Source organism: Aspergillus ruber, assembly GCF_000600275.1.
Source record: "Aspergillus ruber CBS 135680 unplaced genomic scaffold scaffold00042, whole genome shotgun sequence".
In the NCBI taxonomy this organism is placed as follows: Eukaryota; Fungi; Ascomycota; class Eurotiomycetes; order Eurotiales; family Aspergillaceae; genus Aspergillus; species Aspergillus ruber.
Genome location: NW_024467338.1, coordinates 115496 through 130556, shown reverse-complemented (window position 1 = coordinate 130556; position 15061 = coordinate 115496). Strand labels below are relative to the sequence as shown.

Here is a 15061-nt window from a genome sequence, read left to right as displayed (position 1 = left end):
CCATCCAGCCAATGACGGTCGGAAGCGAGGTACCCAAGATATAGTGACGTCACGATTATTTAGTTGCATTAACTGGAGAATATACACATCGCTCTACTATGCCCGTATAGAGAAGCTCATTGTAGCAGCTTAGGCAGATCGTCCACCGATGAGGAACCCTCGATGATGCCTATCATTGGTCAGTGCGCATCGTCACGCATGAAGGCGAGAAACTTACCGTGCACCGCATTGAAGAGAGGAAACTCCTCGGTCTTTCCATGCTTCGACAGAAATTCCCAGACCGACTGGGCCGTACCAAGACCTTGTAGTTTCTGACCGTTAAGTTCCGTCTTCTCAATCTCCTCTACAGAAACCCCCTTCTCCACGGCGTGGCAAGCGGAGCGGAAGTTTCTACCAGCCGTGCAGGATGCCACTAGATCCGCGACACCGGCGCTTTCGACGGTAAATGTCCGCTCGTCAACAGACTGTGGGAACCAGGTTTGGCCGAACTTGACCATTTCAAGCACACCCTGCCGGAGCACGGCGGCCTTGGTGTTCTCTCCCCATCCCTTGGCTTGTACGAAACCCGTCGCTAGTGCCACGATGTTCTTCAATGCACCGCCCAGGGACACACCTGCTGCGTCTGGCACAACATGAACCTTGAAGTACGGCCTCGAGAACAGCAGGTCCCACAGTTTACCATCGACATGAGGGTAGTCCTGGGGCACGGGTTGTAGCTTGACGTGCGTAGGCTTGGTTTTATCTTGCCGTTGCTCGTCGACCTTGACCAGGTTATCCTTGGGCGATCCATCGTCAGACTTCAGATCCATGGGTGGAGGGTCGTAGCCGATCGTCGTCTCGCAGAATCTCTCCGCAGCTACTTCCGTCGCGATGTTGGCGCCCGACAAAGAACCGCAATAGATAGCCAGTTTCTCCATGATCAACTCCGAGTATAGCGTAACCGTCGCGTCCGAAACATCCACACCCTTAATACACGAGATCCCACGCGCGTAGGGCACAATTTTCCCTTGCACCTGCTCCAGTGTCTTCGAAATGAACTGATGCGGGAGGTTGAAGATCAGCAACGTTGCGCCGTCAACCGTCGACGGCAGATCAGGGTTTGCGACGAGGTTATCGGGCAATCGGATATTAGGCAGGTACTTGATATTCTCGTGGGTCTCGTTGATAAGCTGGGTGAGTTTGTAGGTTTTATCGCCGTACTTGCTGCGGTGTTTCGAGGACTCGGGAACCTGGACATCTTCGTCAAACACCCACATCTGGACTTTTTCGTCGAAGACATCGGTATGCGCTTTCGTGTTCTCCGCAACGATTTTGGCGATCGTCGAGCCCCTGTTGTTGTTAGCTATGGGTGTGAGGAATTAGCGAAGGAGTAGATACCAGTTTCCGGAGCCAACGACGGCAACTCTGTGTTTCTGCGGCATCTTGACAATAGCTCGGTGTGATAGATTCAGATTGTGTATATCAACCTAGGTGAACCTGGAAGGACTGAATATATACCGCGCCGGTAATTGGATGTCATGCTTGCATTAGACCCGGAAACCGGTTGTATCAGAGCTGAGGTCGACTCGGGGGAACACCCAACGATGACGTCATGTCACCTCCCGACGAACCCTTCTGCTCTCTTTTTCAATTTTCTTAGCACTGCTTTATCTGTAGGATAATACCACTTATATGACTTAGCACCGCAACCCCGTGTGCCTCAATAAACTGATCTAGTCCGTACAAGCGTCAATTCATAGTAACAAGTAGACCAATCAGCAGCCGCTATAACCGAGCCAATAATATACCAGAATTACCTGTGCTCAACGATGCCTCCCTTCACTAACAGCTGAGATAGAATTCCCGTTCAATTGTCTATCTCTAGGTGGATAACCATAGGAATAAAGGCCATTATCCAGAGACGCAGTTTTAAATTCAAGTTTCTTTGGTCGTACGCCAGCACAAAACGTCTTCCCACGACCAGTGTCACGGCGCTCTACTAGGATAATGGAACATCCAACTCATGGATTCTACCTAGGTAGCTATCGATGAGAATAATCAACATGAGGAAGGAAGAGAGGAGGTAATACTGTGTTTATCAACAAAGCAATAAAGCAAACAACTGCGCCTCACATGATACCCAGCCAACATGACCAGGCCGTCACAACCAGTATATCAGACAACCGGAACAAGACAGTTATCCTTCCGCGGCTTAAATGGAGAGTGCACAAGACGGGGCAAGAAGTCCTACCTATTACTGGATGACCTCGAATGATTTGTTATTGCTGCAGTCAGCGCAAAACTTGCTGTGTATCCCGTCCTCCTACATCCGAAGGATAGCTCTGGTCACCCCAGTCATTCCAACTAGGTTCTGAAAACCCCCCAAAAAAAACTTTTGGCAGTTGAAGTTGAGGTAAATCTTATGCAGACGGGAAAGGCACCTTACTAGAGATGGGTGATACAGAAAACATTGGTCCATAAGTCCAAGGGACACCTTTAACAACCTGTCAACTCCATCGAGAACCTGTTTCTGTTGCGGAGGTTTTTGTGATCCTTGCACGCTGATTCGAGTAGGATAGGGGAATATGAGCATTGTCTGATGGCACCATTCGTTTGAGGTTTGAGGATGATTATTTGGATCGTTATTGGTTTCTGCATGCCAATTAACAGTTTATGATACGGAAACCTGTAGTACGATAGCCGCTTGGAATTGAATGCACTCTTTGGGTATACTTCAAGATTCCCACATTACGTTGAGCAACGCCATGTCTCTTAGGTCGCTGGGTAAGAATCACCCAGTTGCAAGGCCTGAGAGAAGGCAAGACCGAGAAATAACCCTGAAAACGATGAGATGGTCGTCTACTGCAATCCATGTTCGCGAGCCAGTGACTCTGTATGCTTGATTGCTTTTCCCTCTCGACTGTGTGAGAAAATATTTGTATTCATGCCATTACTTTACGACCAGTACCCTGATTGCTACCCTACGACAAGCTCATGACTCTGATTTACTTAGCTACTAGGCTTTACTTTACAATGAGAGTATGTCTTCATGAGTGGTACGGGCTCAGGTAGCTCTTAAATTTGTGTATGCTTAGTACCAGTGTCTTAAGCTGGCGTATTGCTACTACATCATTCTTTCAGGTAGACACGATTTACCATTCTTATGAGCTTTCTGGCCACTTTTCGTCTTGGATACGCATGTACGACACGACTGAGTACATTTAGCTTGATTCAAGGTATAATTCATGTATAACACTATTTTGAGAGCCCGTAGTAGGTTTACTGGTTGAGAATGTCCGTCCTTCAGGCCCAGTCCGCATCGGGAATTTTCCAGACTCGACTAACAAAATACAAACACAACAGAAGAAACGCAGCCTATAACTATGGGAATAACTGACAAGAGGTGTAACAGGAGATAAAACAACACAACAGACGCTCAAGGTGGACTGATACATCTCTTCACAAAACTCGTCCAGTGACCGCAGATGAGAGGATTCATAGTTGTTAATGGCGAGGTAAGCAAGTTGTCATGTAGAAGCAGAAGAGATCATTCCGTAGTCGTTTTAAACATGATAGCGGCCCTGGTCCTTTTCGTCTGCGCTAGGAAGTACCACCTAGAGGCCATTTAAGTTGTTGGAGACCGGGGGGGGGGGGTGTTGATGTGTCTGAGGACCGGGAGAGTCACGGACATAGTACCGTAATTGTCTCATATGTAGTATAAAACCATAATGGTTCAAAGGAGGCTGTTTGTATGAGGAAGAGTAGCGGAGCAGGATGGAGAGGTATCAAATGGGTGAGCAGATGAGGCGCTAAACCGAATTAGCAAGGAGCATGACATTGCGAATTCATTTCTCGACAGCTAATCTGTATACCACTCTTTTCGCCCTTGGTGTCCAGTCTGATGTCGATATCTCATCGCTTTTATCGACGTCTCTATGCCTCACGTGCCGTTGAACAACCCGAGGTCTACGCGACGCACTTAATTCAACCCCTGTTTCCCCGACCTCCATACTGATGCGGAGCTCGTTCAGCTACGGGATCACCTACGCAAATTACCTCGATACTCACCACGAGTCCCAGTCCTATGCCTTCCACCTCATTGGCCCAGGTGCCACAGCCAGACGAGGCTGTTGCAGAGACCAGACGACCCCACGCCGCATTTTGTACTCGACGAGGGTGCACAGACGACCGAAACCCGATCCTCCGGTCGACTTCACGTTGCTGAGTTGTCATTTACACCTACCAGCCAAGCCAAAATTGCCATCACAAAAGAAACTATCAGGGGGACGGTATTTCCAAGACAATCAAGACAAACACCACCACACGACCCCTATAAAATCTCTTCCTAAGATAGTAGCCTCTCGATGAAAATATCAAATATGGAGAAGAAAAGTAGGAGAAGAGAAAGCTATCTACAGGAGAAAGCAGGTATTATCTATGGGTTGTGTGGCTGCGTTAAGTGCTTTCTTTGTTTGCTTGCTTGGATGGTGACGTTTAGGTGTTGAGACATTACAACAGCACCAACTGCCAGGCAGTGGCTATGATGCCCTTTGGAATTCCCAGCACTGTGGTTATAAGGGGCAAATAGTTTAGCCCAGAAATGGTGATTGCAGAAAAGGTCGACAGACGTCTATTGGGAATGTTTTATGCGCACACAAAGACCGCCAGTGATAATGTCCTTGGATCCAAGAGGTAATTCTCAGCTGATACCCTTTGAAACCTCTATCCTCAGTACCCGTATTGTTTGCTCGAATGCGCTGGATGGTAATGTATTCCTCAGAATCTGACAACCACCGACACTCCACTGGCTTATCAGGAAAGAACCCATAATGAAAATTGTCCATAATGCTGAAAAGGTGACCAAGGCAATAAGTAGAAGGCACCATGGCACAAGGGCAGTATTGACGTGACCAATCCCATAAGAGACTAAGCCTGAGGAGACTGAGAACTATCTATAAACACCCCAGCGTTGGTACTTTTTTCAAGCCGTCGAAGCGATGTACCTACCTGGTTTTACCGGAATGCCACGCAGATTGGCTGTTTGGCCTTAGTATACCACATGAAGGTCACTATATCGTGAATTTGATATTCGGAAGTATTAGAAGCTTTTGGCATGGTTGAGGATGAGAATAAGAATGAGAATTTGCTTTAAGACGGAATTTGCATTAGACTCGGAAGCACCAACCCCAGAAGAATGGAGCGACTCGAGTACATGGACAAAGCTATACTGAATGACCGATCATTGACCAACTATCCTCAACCTAGCTATATAGCTAAGCCCATACGTTTGGCTCTATCTTATACAACATTCAGTTCTTCGCTCTTCTTTCCAACCTGCATTGGCCCAAACGCCCTTTCTGTTTTGCGGAACCAGTAGTCGAATGTGGCTGCGACAATGCGCCCTTGCAGAAGATAGTCATGGGCCTCCTGCGCCAACGCACCGGGCACGGGCTTTAGCGGCCCATATGCACGAGCACGAAGTTGGATGCGAGCAGCACGCTCAAGGTACACACACAGGTAGGTAGCCTCCTCGATAGTCGTTCCGGCTGTCAACATACCATGGTTGGCAAGGACGATTGAACGGTTGGTGCCTAACGCGCCGCTGATGATCACGCCCTCTTGGTCTGCGATGGGCACACCAGGCCATTCTTTTAGAATAGTGCAGTCGTTGTAGAAAGGAGTCATGTCCATCTGCGAAACAACGATGCCCTCGCCAGCAGCTGCAAGAGCCTGGATCCAGGGCGAATGAACGTGAACAATGCTCTGGACATCGGGTCTGGCGGCATAAACCCACAGGTGGAATCGAGTGGCAGGGTTGGCCATGCCGGTGCCGGTAATGGTGTTGAGGTCTTTGTCGACCTCAATGAAGTCTTCTGGCTTGGCTTCCTCCCAGCCAACGCCGAAGCGGAGGGTCCAGTATACATCTTGTGACCGGGAAGAGCGAGCAGTGATTTGACCAGCAAGCCCAGCGTCCTCCTGAAAATTCGCTATGATGCGAGTGGCACAGGCCAATCTTTCATTCAAAGTGCGCTTTTTCGTAATCAAGTTCCGTTCCATTTCACTGGTTGCCCGTTGATCAAAGTAGTCCTTGGAGCGGAGGTCCTCGTCCACGGAAGTTGGTGCCATGTTGCGTGATGTGTAAAATAGAAAGGAGTGTGTTCGGTTGCTTCGAGAAGATGATTTTGAACGAGTTCGGTGTCTGTTTAGAAGAATCCATGATGGAAACAATGGGGGTTATGAAAGGGATCTTTATACATGATGAACTCCTCCCTGTCTGTATCGTGATAGCGAAGTATAGAAGTTCTCAAAATTTAGGAGCCGCAAGTGATCTTCATCTGACTATGCGAGCCAATCGGATGGCTAGAAATATGCGAGCCAATCAGATAGTCAATATGTAAGCCAATCATAGAACCAAAGATGTGAGCCAATCATAGAGCCAGAGATGTGTGAGCCAACCCCTAATCCATGTTATCTCTCGCCTCCGCTATCTGTCTAACAATACTTGCGCGATGCCGGTCAAGGATTCACTCATACAGGGTAGAAAGCCTGTCGGTCTGGTAAAGACATAATGGTGATTCGGGGGAGGGACAAGATATGATCCAATTCGGTCAGAAAACCGAATCTTGAAGACCTTCCGTACGTACAACAAGCCCATGCCTTTTATATTCCCAAGCAGATATCTATCAAGTGACGTCGCTGGTGGCGTTGCACCGTCAGACCTCGGAAGGCACTAGCCCGTGACCCCCGCGTTTGGAAAGGCTTCATACATGTTGGAAAAGGGGAACCGACCCTTTACAGCCGCTGAATACTAGCCAAGTTACTCTCGCTTTCTCACAGCCCCGACAACGCGAGCCAGTCGTGCAGGTTGTGCATTATTGCTATGGATGAGTTGATTTGTCGTCTCCTTGCATGCTTGCGCTAATTTAACCTCACCCCACCCATGTCTGCGCGTGTGCCCCTTTATGTTGCTGCACGATCAACTGCAAAGCAGAAAAGACAACGGACTCGGTCAGGTACTATATCCCTCAGTTGTGTGTTCTTTTTCCGGAGCGTGGGAGGTAGCCTAACCAACATTCTAGGCTGTCTCGTATGCAAGCGAAGAAAGGTCAAGTGTGATGAGGGGAAACCTTCATGCGGCCATTGCCGTGCCAAAGGTCTCACCTGCACCTACGACCGTAATGCTACGCGGGCCCGCATAAACAATGGCGCAAGGAATACTTCCACGGTTCTGGGGTCGATCCAAGCACCTACGGTTCGGGGTTCCTCTTGGGAGTCAGTGGATCCTGACAAGGTTTCTCACTCCGTTCGTGACCAAGATGTCGCGAACTACCAGGTCGAAGAGCCACTCGCCAAAGCTTTCTGCGCGCAAATGACCAGGAATATCATTCGGAGTGTCGACTGTCCGGGAAATCCTCATTTGGACGTCTTCAAATGCCTCATGCAGTCTCCAACAGTGCTACACGCATCACGAGCACTGGCGAACCTTAATAATTTCGCGCCCACGTTATGTCCTGAAGAAGTTGCCCGCAACCGAACAGTCAGTTTGAAGCACCAAGGAATGGCGATCCAACTTCTCAAGCGCGACCTTCAAATCCCTAGATTGGCCCATACGGATGCTGTACTCGCAGCGACTATACTGCTTTATCTGTTCGAAAAGGTAAGTCCTCATCCCTCCACGTAGAAACAAGCGTGCTTATTCGCGGTAGGCATATGATGCCGACAACGAAAACCATTCAAGTTACTTTGAAGGAGCTCGTGCCCTGATTCACCAACGCTTCTTCACCGTAAAAGACGTAGCTCCGCAAGGCGACGAAGTTTCGTGGGCTACAAGGCTTCTGGTGAAAACATTCGTCTGGCATAATGTAACGATTATTGTGTCTAAGCCGTTCTTGTTTCAGGACAGGGACATCGATATTCTTAGGCTGACGGACTTGCTGAATATAAAGAGTGAACAGAATCTTTATTTGCTAGGCTGGGCGAAAGATGCATTCTGGTTTATGACCGATCTTGCTGCTTTCACTCAGAGCCTACTAGCTGGTATGCCGCCAGACCAAGATAACGCTGCATGGAGTATGAGGATGCTCCCTAGAGCGATGCGCGTCGAAAAAAGGCTCAAGGCGTACACAGTGACTATAGATTCGGTGAAATATTATATGGGAAAGGTTGAGGTTGCTGAGGACACCACGAAACATTGCCTATGGACAATTGAACTTCTACGCCGAACCTCACTGCTCTATCTTTACCAGGTGATGCCGGAATTGATGCCATCGTTCTTAGTAGACGACTTAGCTCATGAGTTGCTCCAACAATTGCACACCATTCCGAAAGACAGTCCCATGATAGCATACCATGGCTGGATTCTGCTCACTGTCGGCGCACAGTGCCTGGACCCTATAGACCGTCGTTTAGTGCTCGAAAGATTGGAGCTCAGCCACGGCAAATTTCAGCTCTCGTCCGTCGCCACCAATGCAACGAAACTCCTTCTAGAGGTAAGTATCGGCTTATTTTTTTAATTCTATTTTTTCAATAGGATATTTACTTACATGGAGAAGGTCTGGAGGCGAAGAGATGAGCGACTTAGGGACGGAAATTATACGAGTCGTGTGGGTATCGGGCATTGGACTGATGTTCTGAGAGATATCGGACCAAATCTAGCGTATGTATAAAAGTCACCGTTAGTGGCTGCTACTGGCCATCCATTCCAATAAAATTTTCGTATAAGTCAACAGGTACACGACAAAAAAATTATCCGATTGTGATTTGCTTCTTTCTAGATAAGCAACATCCATGAATGTGAACATTAGCGCCATATCGTTGATCACCAACAGCTTTATACCAACGAAAAGCCTTCGCTTATTTTTATCCCATCCAATTGGCTCGCTTTCAAGATACCATCTTCAGGTACCTCTTATCTTAGACCCGATTATGCACCTACAACAGACTGGTGGATCGATAGCTGGGCAGATAACAAAAAGACAATTCCGAGAGCCACGAACTCAACAGCTCTATTTAGGGGCCCGGCGGGCTCAATGGTGGCTGTTCAAGACTTTAAGATTGCTGGAAAGGGTTGTGAATGTTGATAAATTGAGGGCTTTGTTGAAGATAATCCCTCATTTCCCCTGGTTGTAGGTAGTAGTGACTGGTAAGGAATGTTTGAAAGAGGGTTCTGTGATAGAGTGAAAAAATGCCGCATACCATGACTACATTGTACATAGCAATCGGCTTTGGATGGTATTATATAATATGGAGGTTGGAATGCACTATTTTCGCGCACAGAGGACGGTTGTCTCGAACTGTCCCCGGGCACATAAATACTTAACGACGATGGCCCGTCGTTTAGATCGTCAGGACCAATATATTGTTCGACATTATTCCTTTTTTATTCCTTATTCTTTACGATGTCGTCCAAGACTCCATCAGAGAAGGCGCCCCCAAACCCTACTATCTCGGCGGATAAGGCTGAGAGTGCACTTGAGGGGACATACTCAAGTACTCTTGACCCTGCTGCCATCAGGCGCTTGAACCGCAAGCTCGACCTCCATGTGTTGCCGCCATTGTTCATCTTGTATTTCCTGTCGTTTCTCGACCGTGGAAATATTGGTAATGTGAAAATCCAAGGCTTCGAGAAATCGTTGGGGATGTCTGGTCAGGACTACTCGATTGCACTATGCATCTTTTTTGTCCCATACATTCTTTTCGAAGTTCCGAGCAATCTGATCCTCAAGTGCTTGTCACCAAGAATATGGCTTAGTATTCTCGTTACCGGTTGGGGTCAGCGAGTTGTCCTTGTTGCAAGGAATTTTCATGTGCTGAGTTTATCTAGGCATCATTACCATGTGTCAAGGTTTTCTTCACAACTTTGGTGAAATTGTGGCACTTCGAGTTATCCTAGGTGTGTTTGAAGCTGGAGTGTTCCCTGGTGAGCTATAACCCCGAGTGTGTGAAATGGCAAAGGCCGGTATACTGATCCCATGTGAAGGTTGCATGTATATACTAGCGATGTACTATCCACGATACGAGCTCCAATGGCGCTTTGGCATGTTTTTCCCTTCTTCGACCCTGGCGGGTGCTTTTGGAGGCGTAAGAATTCTTCAAACTCCTCACGTATTCTGTGTGACTAACTGACAGCCCCCTTCTAGCTTCTAGCATACGCGATTGCCAAAATGGATGGCCTAAAGGGCCTCGAAGGCTGGAGGTGGATTTTTATCATTGAAGGTGTCATTACAGCTGCGTACGGTATCTGCGTGAAGTGGCTCGTGGTCGACTGGCCTAATGAGGCAAAGTATCTGAACGACGACGAAAAGTCACTTCAAAAAGCGAAGATGACGCAAGATGATGGTGAAGCTTCCATGGATAGACTCACGCCAGCAGCGATGAAGCGCATTTTTCTCGATTGGAAGATCTATCTCGGTTGCATGCAAGTCACTCTCCTCATCCCCTCAATCCAAAATCAATGGGTTAATGAATCATTTAGAATGTATATCGGGGCGATCAATACTACATATGCTGTCTCTTTCTTCGTGCCAACTATCATTGCCGTGAGTCGCGCTGTTGACAATCCCTCACTCTCGCTAACAGACCGCACAGCAACTGGGTTACACGGCTTCTGATGCACAGCTCCGAACTATTCCGCTATATATCGTTGCCGTCCTCATTCAGCTCTTATTAACATACATGGCCGATCGACTTCGAAACAGATGTTTCTTCGCTCTATTTTCAATTCTTTTCGGCATCGTCGGATACAGTATTCTCCTCGCAAGCTCTTATGTATCCATCCATATCCAATATTTTGCATGTTTCCTCATCACGATAACCGGGTATACAACCCTGCCGCTCGTCCTAGCATGGGCTACCAACCAGGTACGCAAACCATCTCAGTATTAGTACCCAGTTGGAAGATATCAGCTAATAGTGTACTTTTAGCTTGTCGGTCAGTACAAACGATCAATCGGTGTGGCTATGGTTATCGGCGGAGGGAACTGCGGTGGGATCATCGCGAGCAACATTTTCCTCGACTCCGAGTCCCCGTATTACAAGACTGGGTTCTCGGTTTGCCTCGTTCTGTTGTTACTAACCGCCCTGGCGTCAGCTGGATTTGCTATTGGGCTTGCCATGGAAAACAGAGCTCGAGACCGCGGTGAGAGAGACTACAGACTGCAGGATCAGAGCGAGGCGAATAATCTTGGGGATGACCATCCGAGTTATAGATATGCTTTGTGAGCTGTTGCCAAAAAGTATATATAGAATATATATTATAGAGTTGTGCCATAAGCGTGTCTTTTTGTTCTCATTCACGATTATAATTACGTGCTAGGAGCCATTTGGGTTTCCTATAAACCCTAGTGTCTATACAAATTGGCAATATAAAGTACTCTTATTCTTCCTGACAACAATAGCCTTAGGATGTTTGAGTCATAGCCTTGTTCCGCAACAAATAGAAAAATAATCAATGCTGATATGTACAAAATCCACAGAAAGCCGCATGGATTGTCGTTATGATCATATAACCCTTGCCCAGGCCGTGCCGGGCAAGGGGCCCGGAAAATCAGAAGAGTGCCTTGGAGGAAGCACCAAATGCAACATCGGAGGAGACAAGGGTGAGAATGGAATATGATGGTGGTGCCTGCGCTAAGGATGCTCTTAGTAGCGACCAAAACACTCGTACAGCAGAGTTTTCGGTTCTTGTTTGTGCTGGGCGATCTCTTAGTGGAGCTGTCAATTGGGATGCTGCTCCCGTGGTTGTTGTGTCCGGCTTCTAGTTTCTCTGCGGCGAGGTTTGTCAGCACCAATATGGTCTTTCTTTTATACGCCACCTTTGACAGTGAATAATGGTCGACAGGAGTGTAGCCCTCCTTCGACAGGCTGGTGATGGTGGCAAGTCTAATACCTCTAGGATCATCAAATCCGAAATCAGGGTGATCGGGTGAGCACCGGTTAATTACCAGAGTGACACTCCTCCCATCATTGTGCCGCTGATCGTTTTCCGAGCTCAATTGGTCGTTCAATTTTGATGTCATAGTCAATTTGGTTGGGTCGAAACGGGCCTCGATGAGGAAATTCATGATGACCGGAAAGGGACGGCCTGCAACAATAAAGCTTGCCCTGTCCCTGGTCTGAAAAGTGGTGTATTGCAAGAATATATGCAGCTCCCAGACTCAGTATCGCCCCTGAAGATCGAGGCAGTGGCCAATGGAGAAGGCGATTTGCAAAGGGCACAAGGCTGTGAACCAGCTCAAACCCTTACAACTTCAATGAATCAATCAGTTTCCTTCATTTCACTCCATTAAATACCATGATGTTTATATTGTTCAATTGTACGACATAATATTTTTCAAACTGGAGCCGATTCAATTCTGACCGAAGTATGCGTTGTTACGAATCCTAACATGTTCCCTTGAAAACGACGTCTGGACTAACCAGAATTAAACGGAACGGTATGGTGTGCAGCACTTTGGAAAAGCCACTTAATCCATTATTCTAAGCTAGCCAAACTAAGTACATTCATATTCTCGTACTCAGTTGATTGTTTCAATCCCCGCCATTGATACTGTCATGTTTATCCTCCCTGGCATTCAAATCATAACAAAGCCGCTCTCACTCTCCAGATCATCCTCTTCTTCCTCCCCATTTTCGCCATTATTCTCAGTCTCTGGGTCTCTTTCATCCTCACTATCACTATCCCCGTCCATCACGAAAGGAAATGGTGGATGATCAGGTATCATTGTTTCGTCAAATGTCCAGGTCTCCTTTTCCCCTTCCCGCAGCTGAAGTTGCTGCCCATGATGGGCGAACTGGGCCTGCTGCCACTCAGTTGGACGTTGAGATCTTTGTTGCAGCCTGGACTGAGCCCGCTTTTGGTTTTGTGCTTCCTGGAATTGCTTCTGCTTCCAGCGTAACTGCTGAATCTGCTGATCCAAATGTTGATATTTGGCCTGTTGCGTCCGGAGGATGTCTTGAGTATCCAGTTGGTATGTTATATTACGTGGGTGATGGCAAACCTGGTATTGGGGCTGTGAGTGATAAAGCACGGGTAGAGGTTCAACATGCGGGAGCTGGTGACAATAATGAGCCTGCTGCTGTCTGTGCTGATTCTGTGCCTGCCGGTTCTGGATCAAATTTGGAGGCACCTGTTGCTGATGTTGGCTGTTCAGAGGCTTTTGTGCGGGCGGGTCCTGTAGCTGTCGATACTCAAGCGGGATTGGACATTCATCTTCATTGTGAGATGGTTCTGTCTGGAGCTGCTTCTGACTCCGATCCCTGAGCTGCTGGTTCCATCCCTGGAGAAGCTTTTCCTGAAATTTCTGCATCTCGTCTGTGAATTGCCAATGGAAAGGCTCGGGTTGGACATGCTGCTGTAAGTGCTGGTACTGCTTCTGCAAATCTTCGTGATGGATCTCGCGTTGGTATGGGTGAATCTGTTGCAGCTCATACAAGCATCTATTCCAGATCTTTTGTCGGTTCTCTTGCTCAGCTTGGTTTTTCTGGGACGACTGTGGAGAATTCAGTTGCTGACGCGTGCCCTGAGTCTGACTCTTGAGATTCTTGAGCTGCTTCCGCTGGCCCTGAGAGAGGGACGGATTCTGATATTTTGGCTCTTTCTGCGTCTGCTGTTGCTGGGTACTGGCATACTCCAAATTGTATTTCTGCGTAAGCCTATTCTTCTCCCTCCGGCTATGGCATCGAGCCTTGCATACCCATACCATGTCGTCTCCCTATTTGCACGTTAGATAGGGTCACTATTGAGCTCTGAGATGGGACTTACCAGGTCGGCCGTCAATTTGAATGCTTTGTGAGACATCCTGGAGTTTTGCCGCTGCTGAATGCTTTATTGTGGAATGTTGTAGTATAACAGAGAATGGTTTTGTGTGAAAGGATATGACCAGAATAAGTGATGGTTGTAGGCACGATATTTGCTGCCTACCAAGCGAAATGGAAACATTATGACAGCTTGATTTGAATATATATAAAGCTGCCTGGAGATTAATATAATATTAGTTGTTGTCAAGTAATCTACTATGATTATTACGGGCCTAAAGCTTGAAACGATGCCTGAGAACTCAGTACTCGGTTTCTAGCCTGTCTTAACTGATTGCCACGTCGTGTACTTATAGATCAATTTATCGCTGTATCGTATTAATAGGCCATAAGACCAACTAGCAAACCGCAATAGCATGCAAATTCCTGTATTTCCCCATCCCGTTACTTAGATATACCAAATAAACTATCGCACTCGGCACTTGACACCGCATCAATTGCAGAAGATGGTCTTGAACTCTCAGGAGTCAACGAACCTTTATCAGAGCTGCGAGACCGTTGTTGCGGCTTCTCCTGTGGAGGCTGAATCCGAGATGTTGGCAGCTGAATACTTCCAATGAAAGGTCGTCGTCCACTGTATGCAGCTACTGGGAACCGAGGCAGATCCATAGCTGCCTTCTCGGGTGCCGTATAATGCCGTTCCACCGGAGATTTACCTTGTTCCTCGACCCGCTCAATCTGGTGAGAAGTAAATGGATACTGAGGCCAACTTGGAATTTGCTCTTGTGTCTCATGCAGAGTTTTGCATTCAGCATAGAACCGCTGAAGCCTATACCGACGGAGCTGCTCCTGAGTCGGATTCCGGGGCAACTGCATCTTTTGTTGAGGCTTCTCCTGAAACTTCGGCTTCGTGATCCTGTCTTTCTCCGGTCCTTGACCTTGTCGTTTTTGCTTCTGGTCCTGATCCAGCTCCTGTTTCCGTATCAGCTTCACAGGCTGTGGGTACTGCGGTAAATCCGTCGCCTGCTGCAGTGCAGGGGTTCTGTAAAACTGTTGCCGTCCCCGCTGGTGACAATTCTTTGGGTATTGTGGTAAGAGAGGAAAGCGCTCTTGGGGTTTCAAATGAGATTCTTGGTGTTGGGCCTTGGGTTCAGGGAGATGTTTGCCACAGCAGCAACCTTGGGCCTGGGCATGGTTGTGGTCGATTGAGTCTTCCTGTGTGTGTGTGTGTGTGTGTTAAATTGGGTTTGTTTGGGCTAAGAAGTGATCTTACCAAGTATGTCTTGACGGTCACTTCCTTTTTCGACATTTCGGGGGGCATTTGAAA

At 47.6% G+C, this 15061-nt stretch overlaps 7 protein-coding genes across 7 annotated transcripts; 2 read left to right on the top strand and 5 right to left on the bottom strand.

Annotated features, from left to right (window-relative positions):
• Positions 1-51: 51 nt before the first annotated feature.
• EURHEDRAFT_488272 (glycerol-3-phosphate dehydrogenase family protein) lies at positions 52-1443 on the bottom strand. Its single transcript, XM_040785597.1, has 3 exons — positions 1378-1443; positions 218-1329; positions 52-169 (listed from the first exon to the last, which is right to left on the bottom strand). The coding sequence occupies exons 1-3, from the start codon at positions 1419-1421 to the stop codon at positions 117-119; spliced, it is 1209 nt and encodes a 402-aa protein (XP_040634561.1). The 5' UTR covers positions 1422-1443; the 3' UTR covers positions 52-116.
• Positions 1444-5102: 3659 nt separating this feature from the next.
• On the bottom strand, positions 5103-6592 carry EURHEDRAFT_417047 (Ribulose-5-phosphate 4-epimerase). The gene has a single exon (XM_040783110.1). It carries the CDS (start codon positions 6103-6105, stop codon positions 5278-5280), a length of 828 nt encoding a protein of 275 aa, XP_040634560.1. The 5' UTR covers positions 6106-6592; the 3' UTR covers positions 5103-5277.
• On the top strand, positions 6513-8832 carry EURHEDRAFT_280388 (Zn(II)2Cys6 transcription factor). The gene is made up of 5 exons (XM_040778190.1): positions 6513-6992; positions 7059-7636; positions 7686-7817; positions 7878-8468; positions 8532-8832. The coding sequence occupies exons 1-5, from the start codon at positions 6920-6922 to the stop codon at positions 8643-8645; spliced, it is 1488 nt and encodes a 495-aa protein (XP_040634559.1). The 5' UTR covers positions 6513-6919; the 3' UTR covers positions 8646-8832.
• A 545-nt stretch (positions 8833-9377) lies between these two features.
• On the top strand, positions 9378-11199 carry EURHEDRAFT_466215 (MFS general substrate transporter; the record flags this gene model as incomplete). The annotated part of the gene is made up of 6 exons (XM_040785077.1): positions 9378-9750; positions 9803-9898; positions 9959-10059; positions 10119-10517; positions 10567-10839; positions 10903-11199. The coding sequence occupies 6 exons, from the start codon at positions 9378-9380 to the stop codon at positions 11197-11199; spliced, it is 1539 nt and encodes a 512-aa protein (XP_040634558.1).
• A 325-nt stretch (positions 11200-11524) lies between these two features.
• Positions 11525-12041, bottom strand: EURHEDRAFT_406561 (uncharacterized protein; the record flags this gene model as incomplete). Its single annotated transcript, XM_040780466.1, has 2 exons — positions 11525-11607; positions 11645-12041. 2 exons carry the CDS (start codon positions 12039-12041, stop codon positions 11525-11527), a joined length of 480 nt encoding a protein of 159 aa, XP_040634557.1.
• Positions 12042-12544: 503 nt separating this feature from the next.
• EURHEDRAFT_548690 (uncharacterized protein) lies at positions 12545-13777 on the bottom strand (the record flags this gene model as incomplete). The annotated part of the gene is made up of 2 exons (XM_040787487.1): positions 12545-13691; positions 13742-13777. The coding sequence occupies 2 exons, from the start codon at positions 13775-13777 to the stop codon at positions 12552-12554; spliced, it is 1176 nt and encodes a 391-aa protein (XP_040634556.1). The 3' UTR covers positions 12545-12551.
• Positions 13778-14108: 331 nt separating this feature from the next.
• EURHEDRAFT_526723 (uncharacterized protein) lies at positions 14109-15055 on the bottom strand (the record flags this gene model as incomplete). Its single annotated transcript, XM_040786998.1, has 2 exons — positions 14109-14949; positions 15008-15055. 2 exons carry the CDS (start codon positions 15053-15055, stop codon positions 14179-14181), a joined length of 819 nt encoding a protein of 272 aa, XP_040634555.1. The 3' UTR covers positions 14109-14178.
• Positions 15056-15061: the final 6 nt, after the last annotated feature.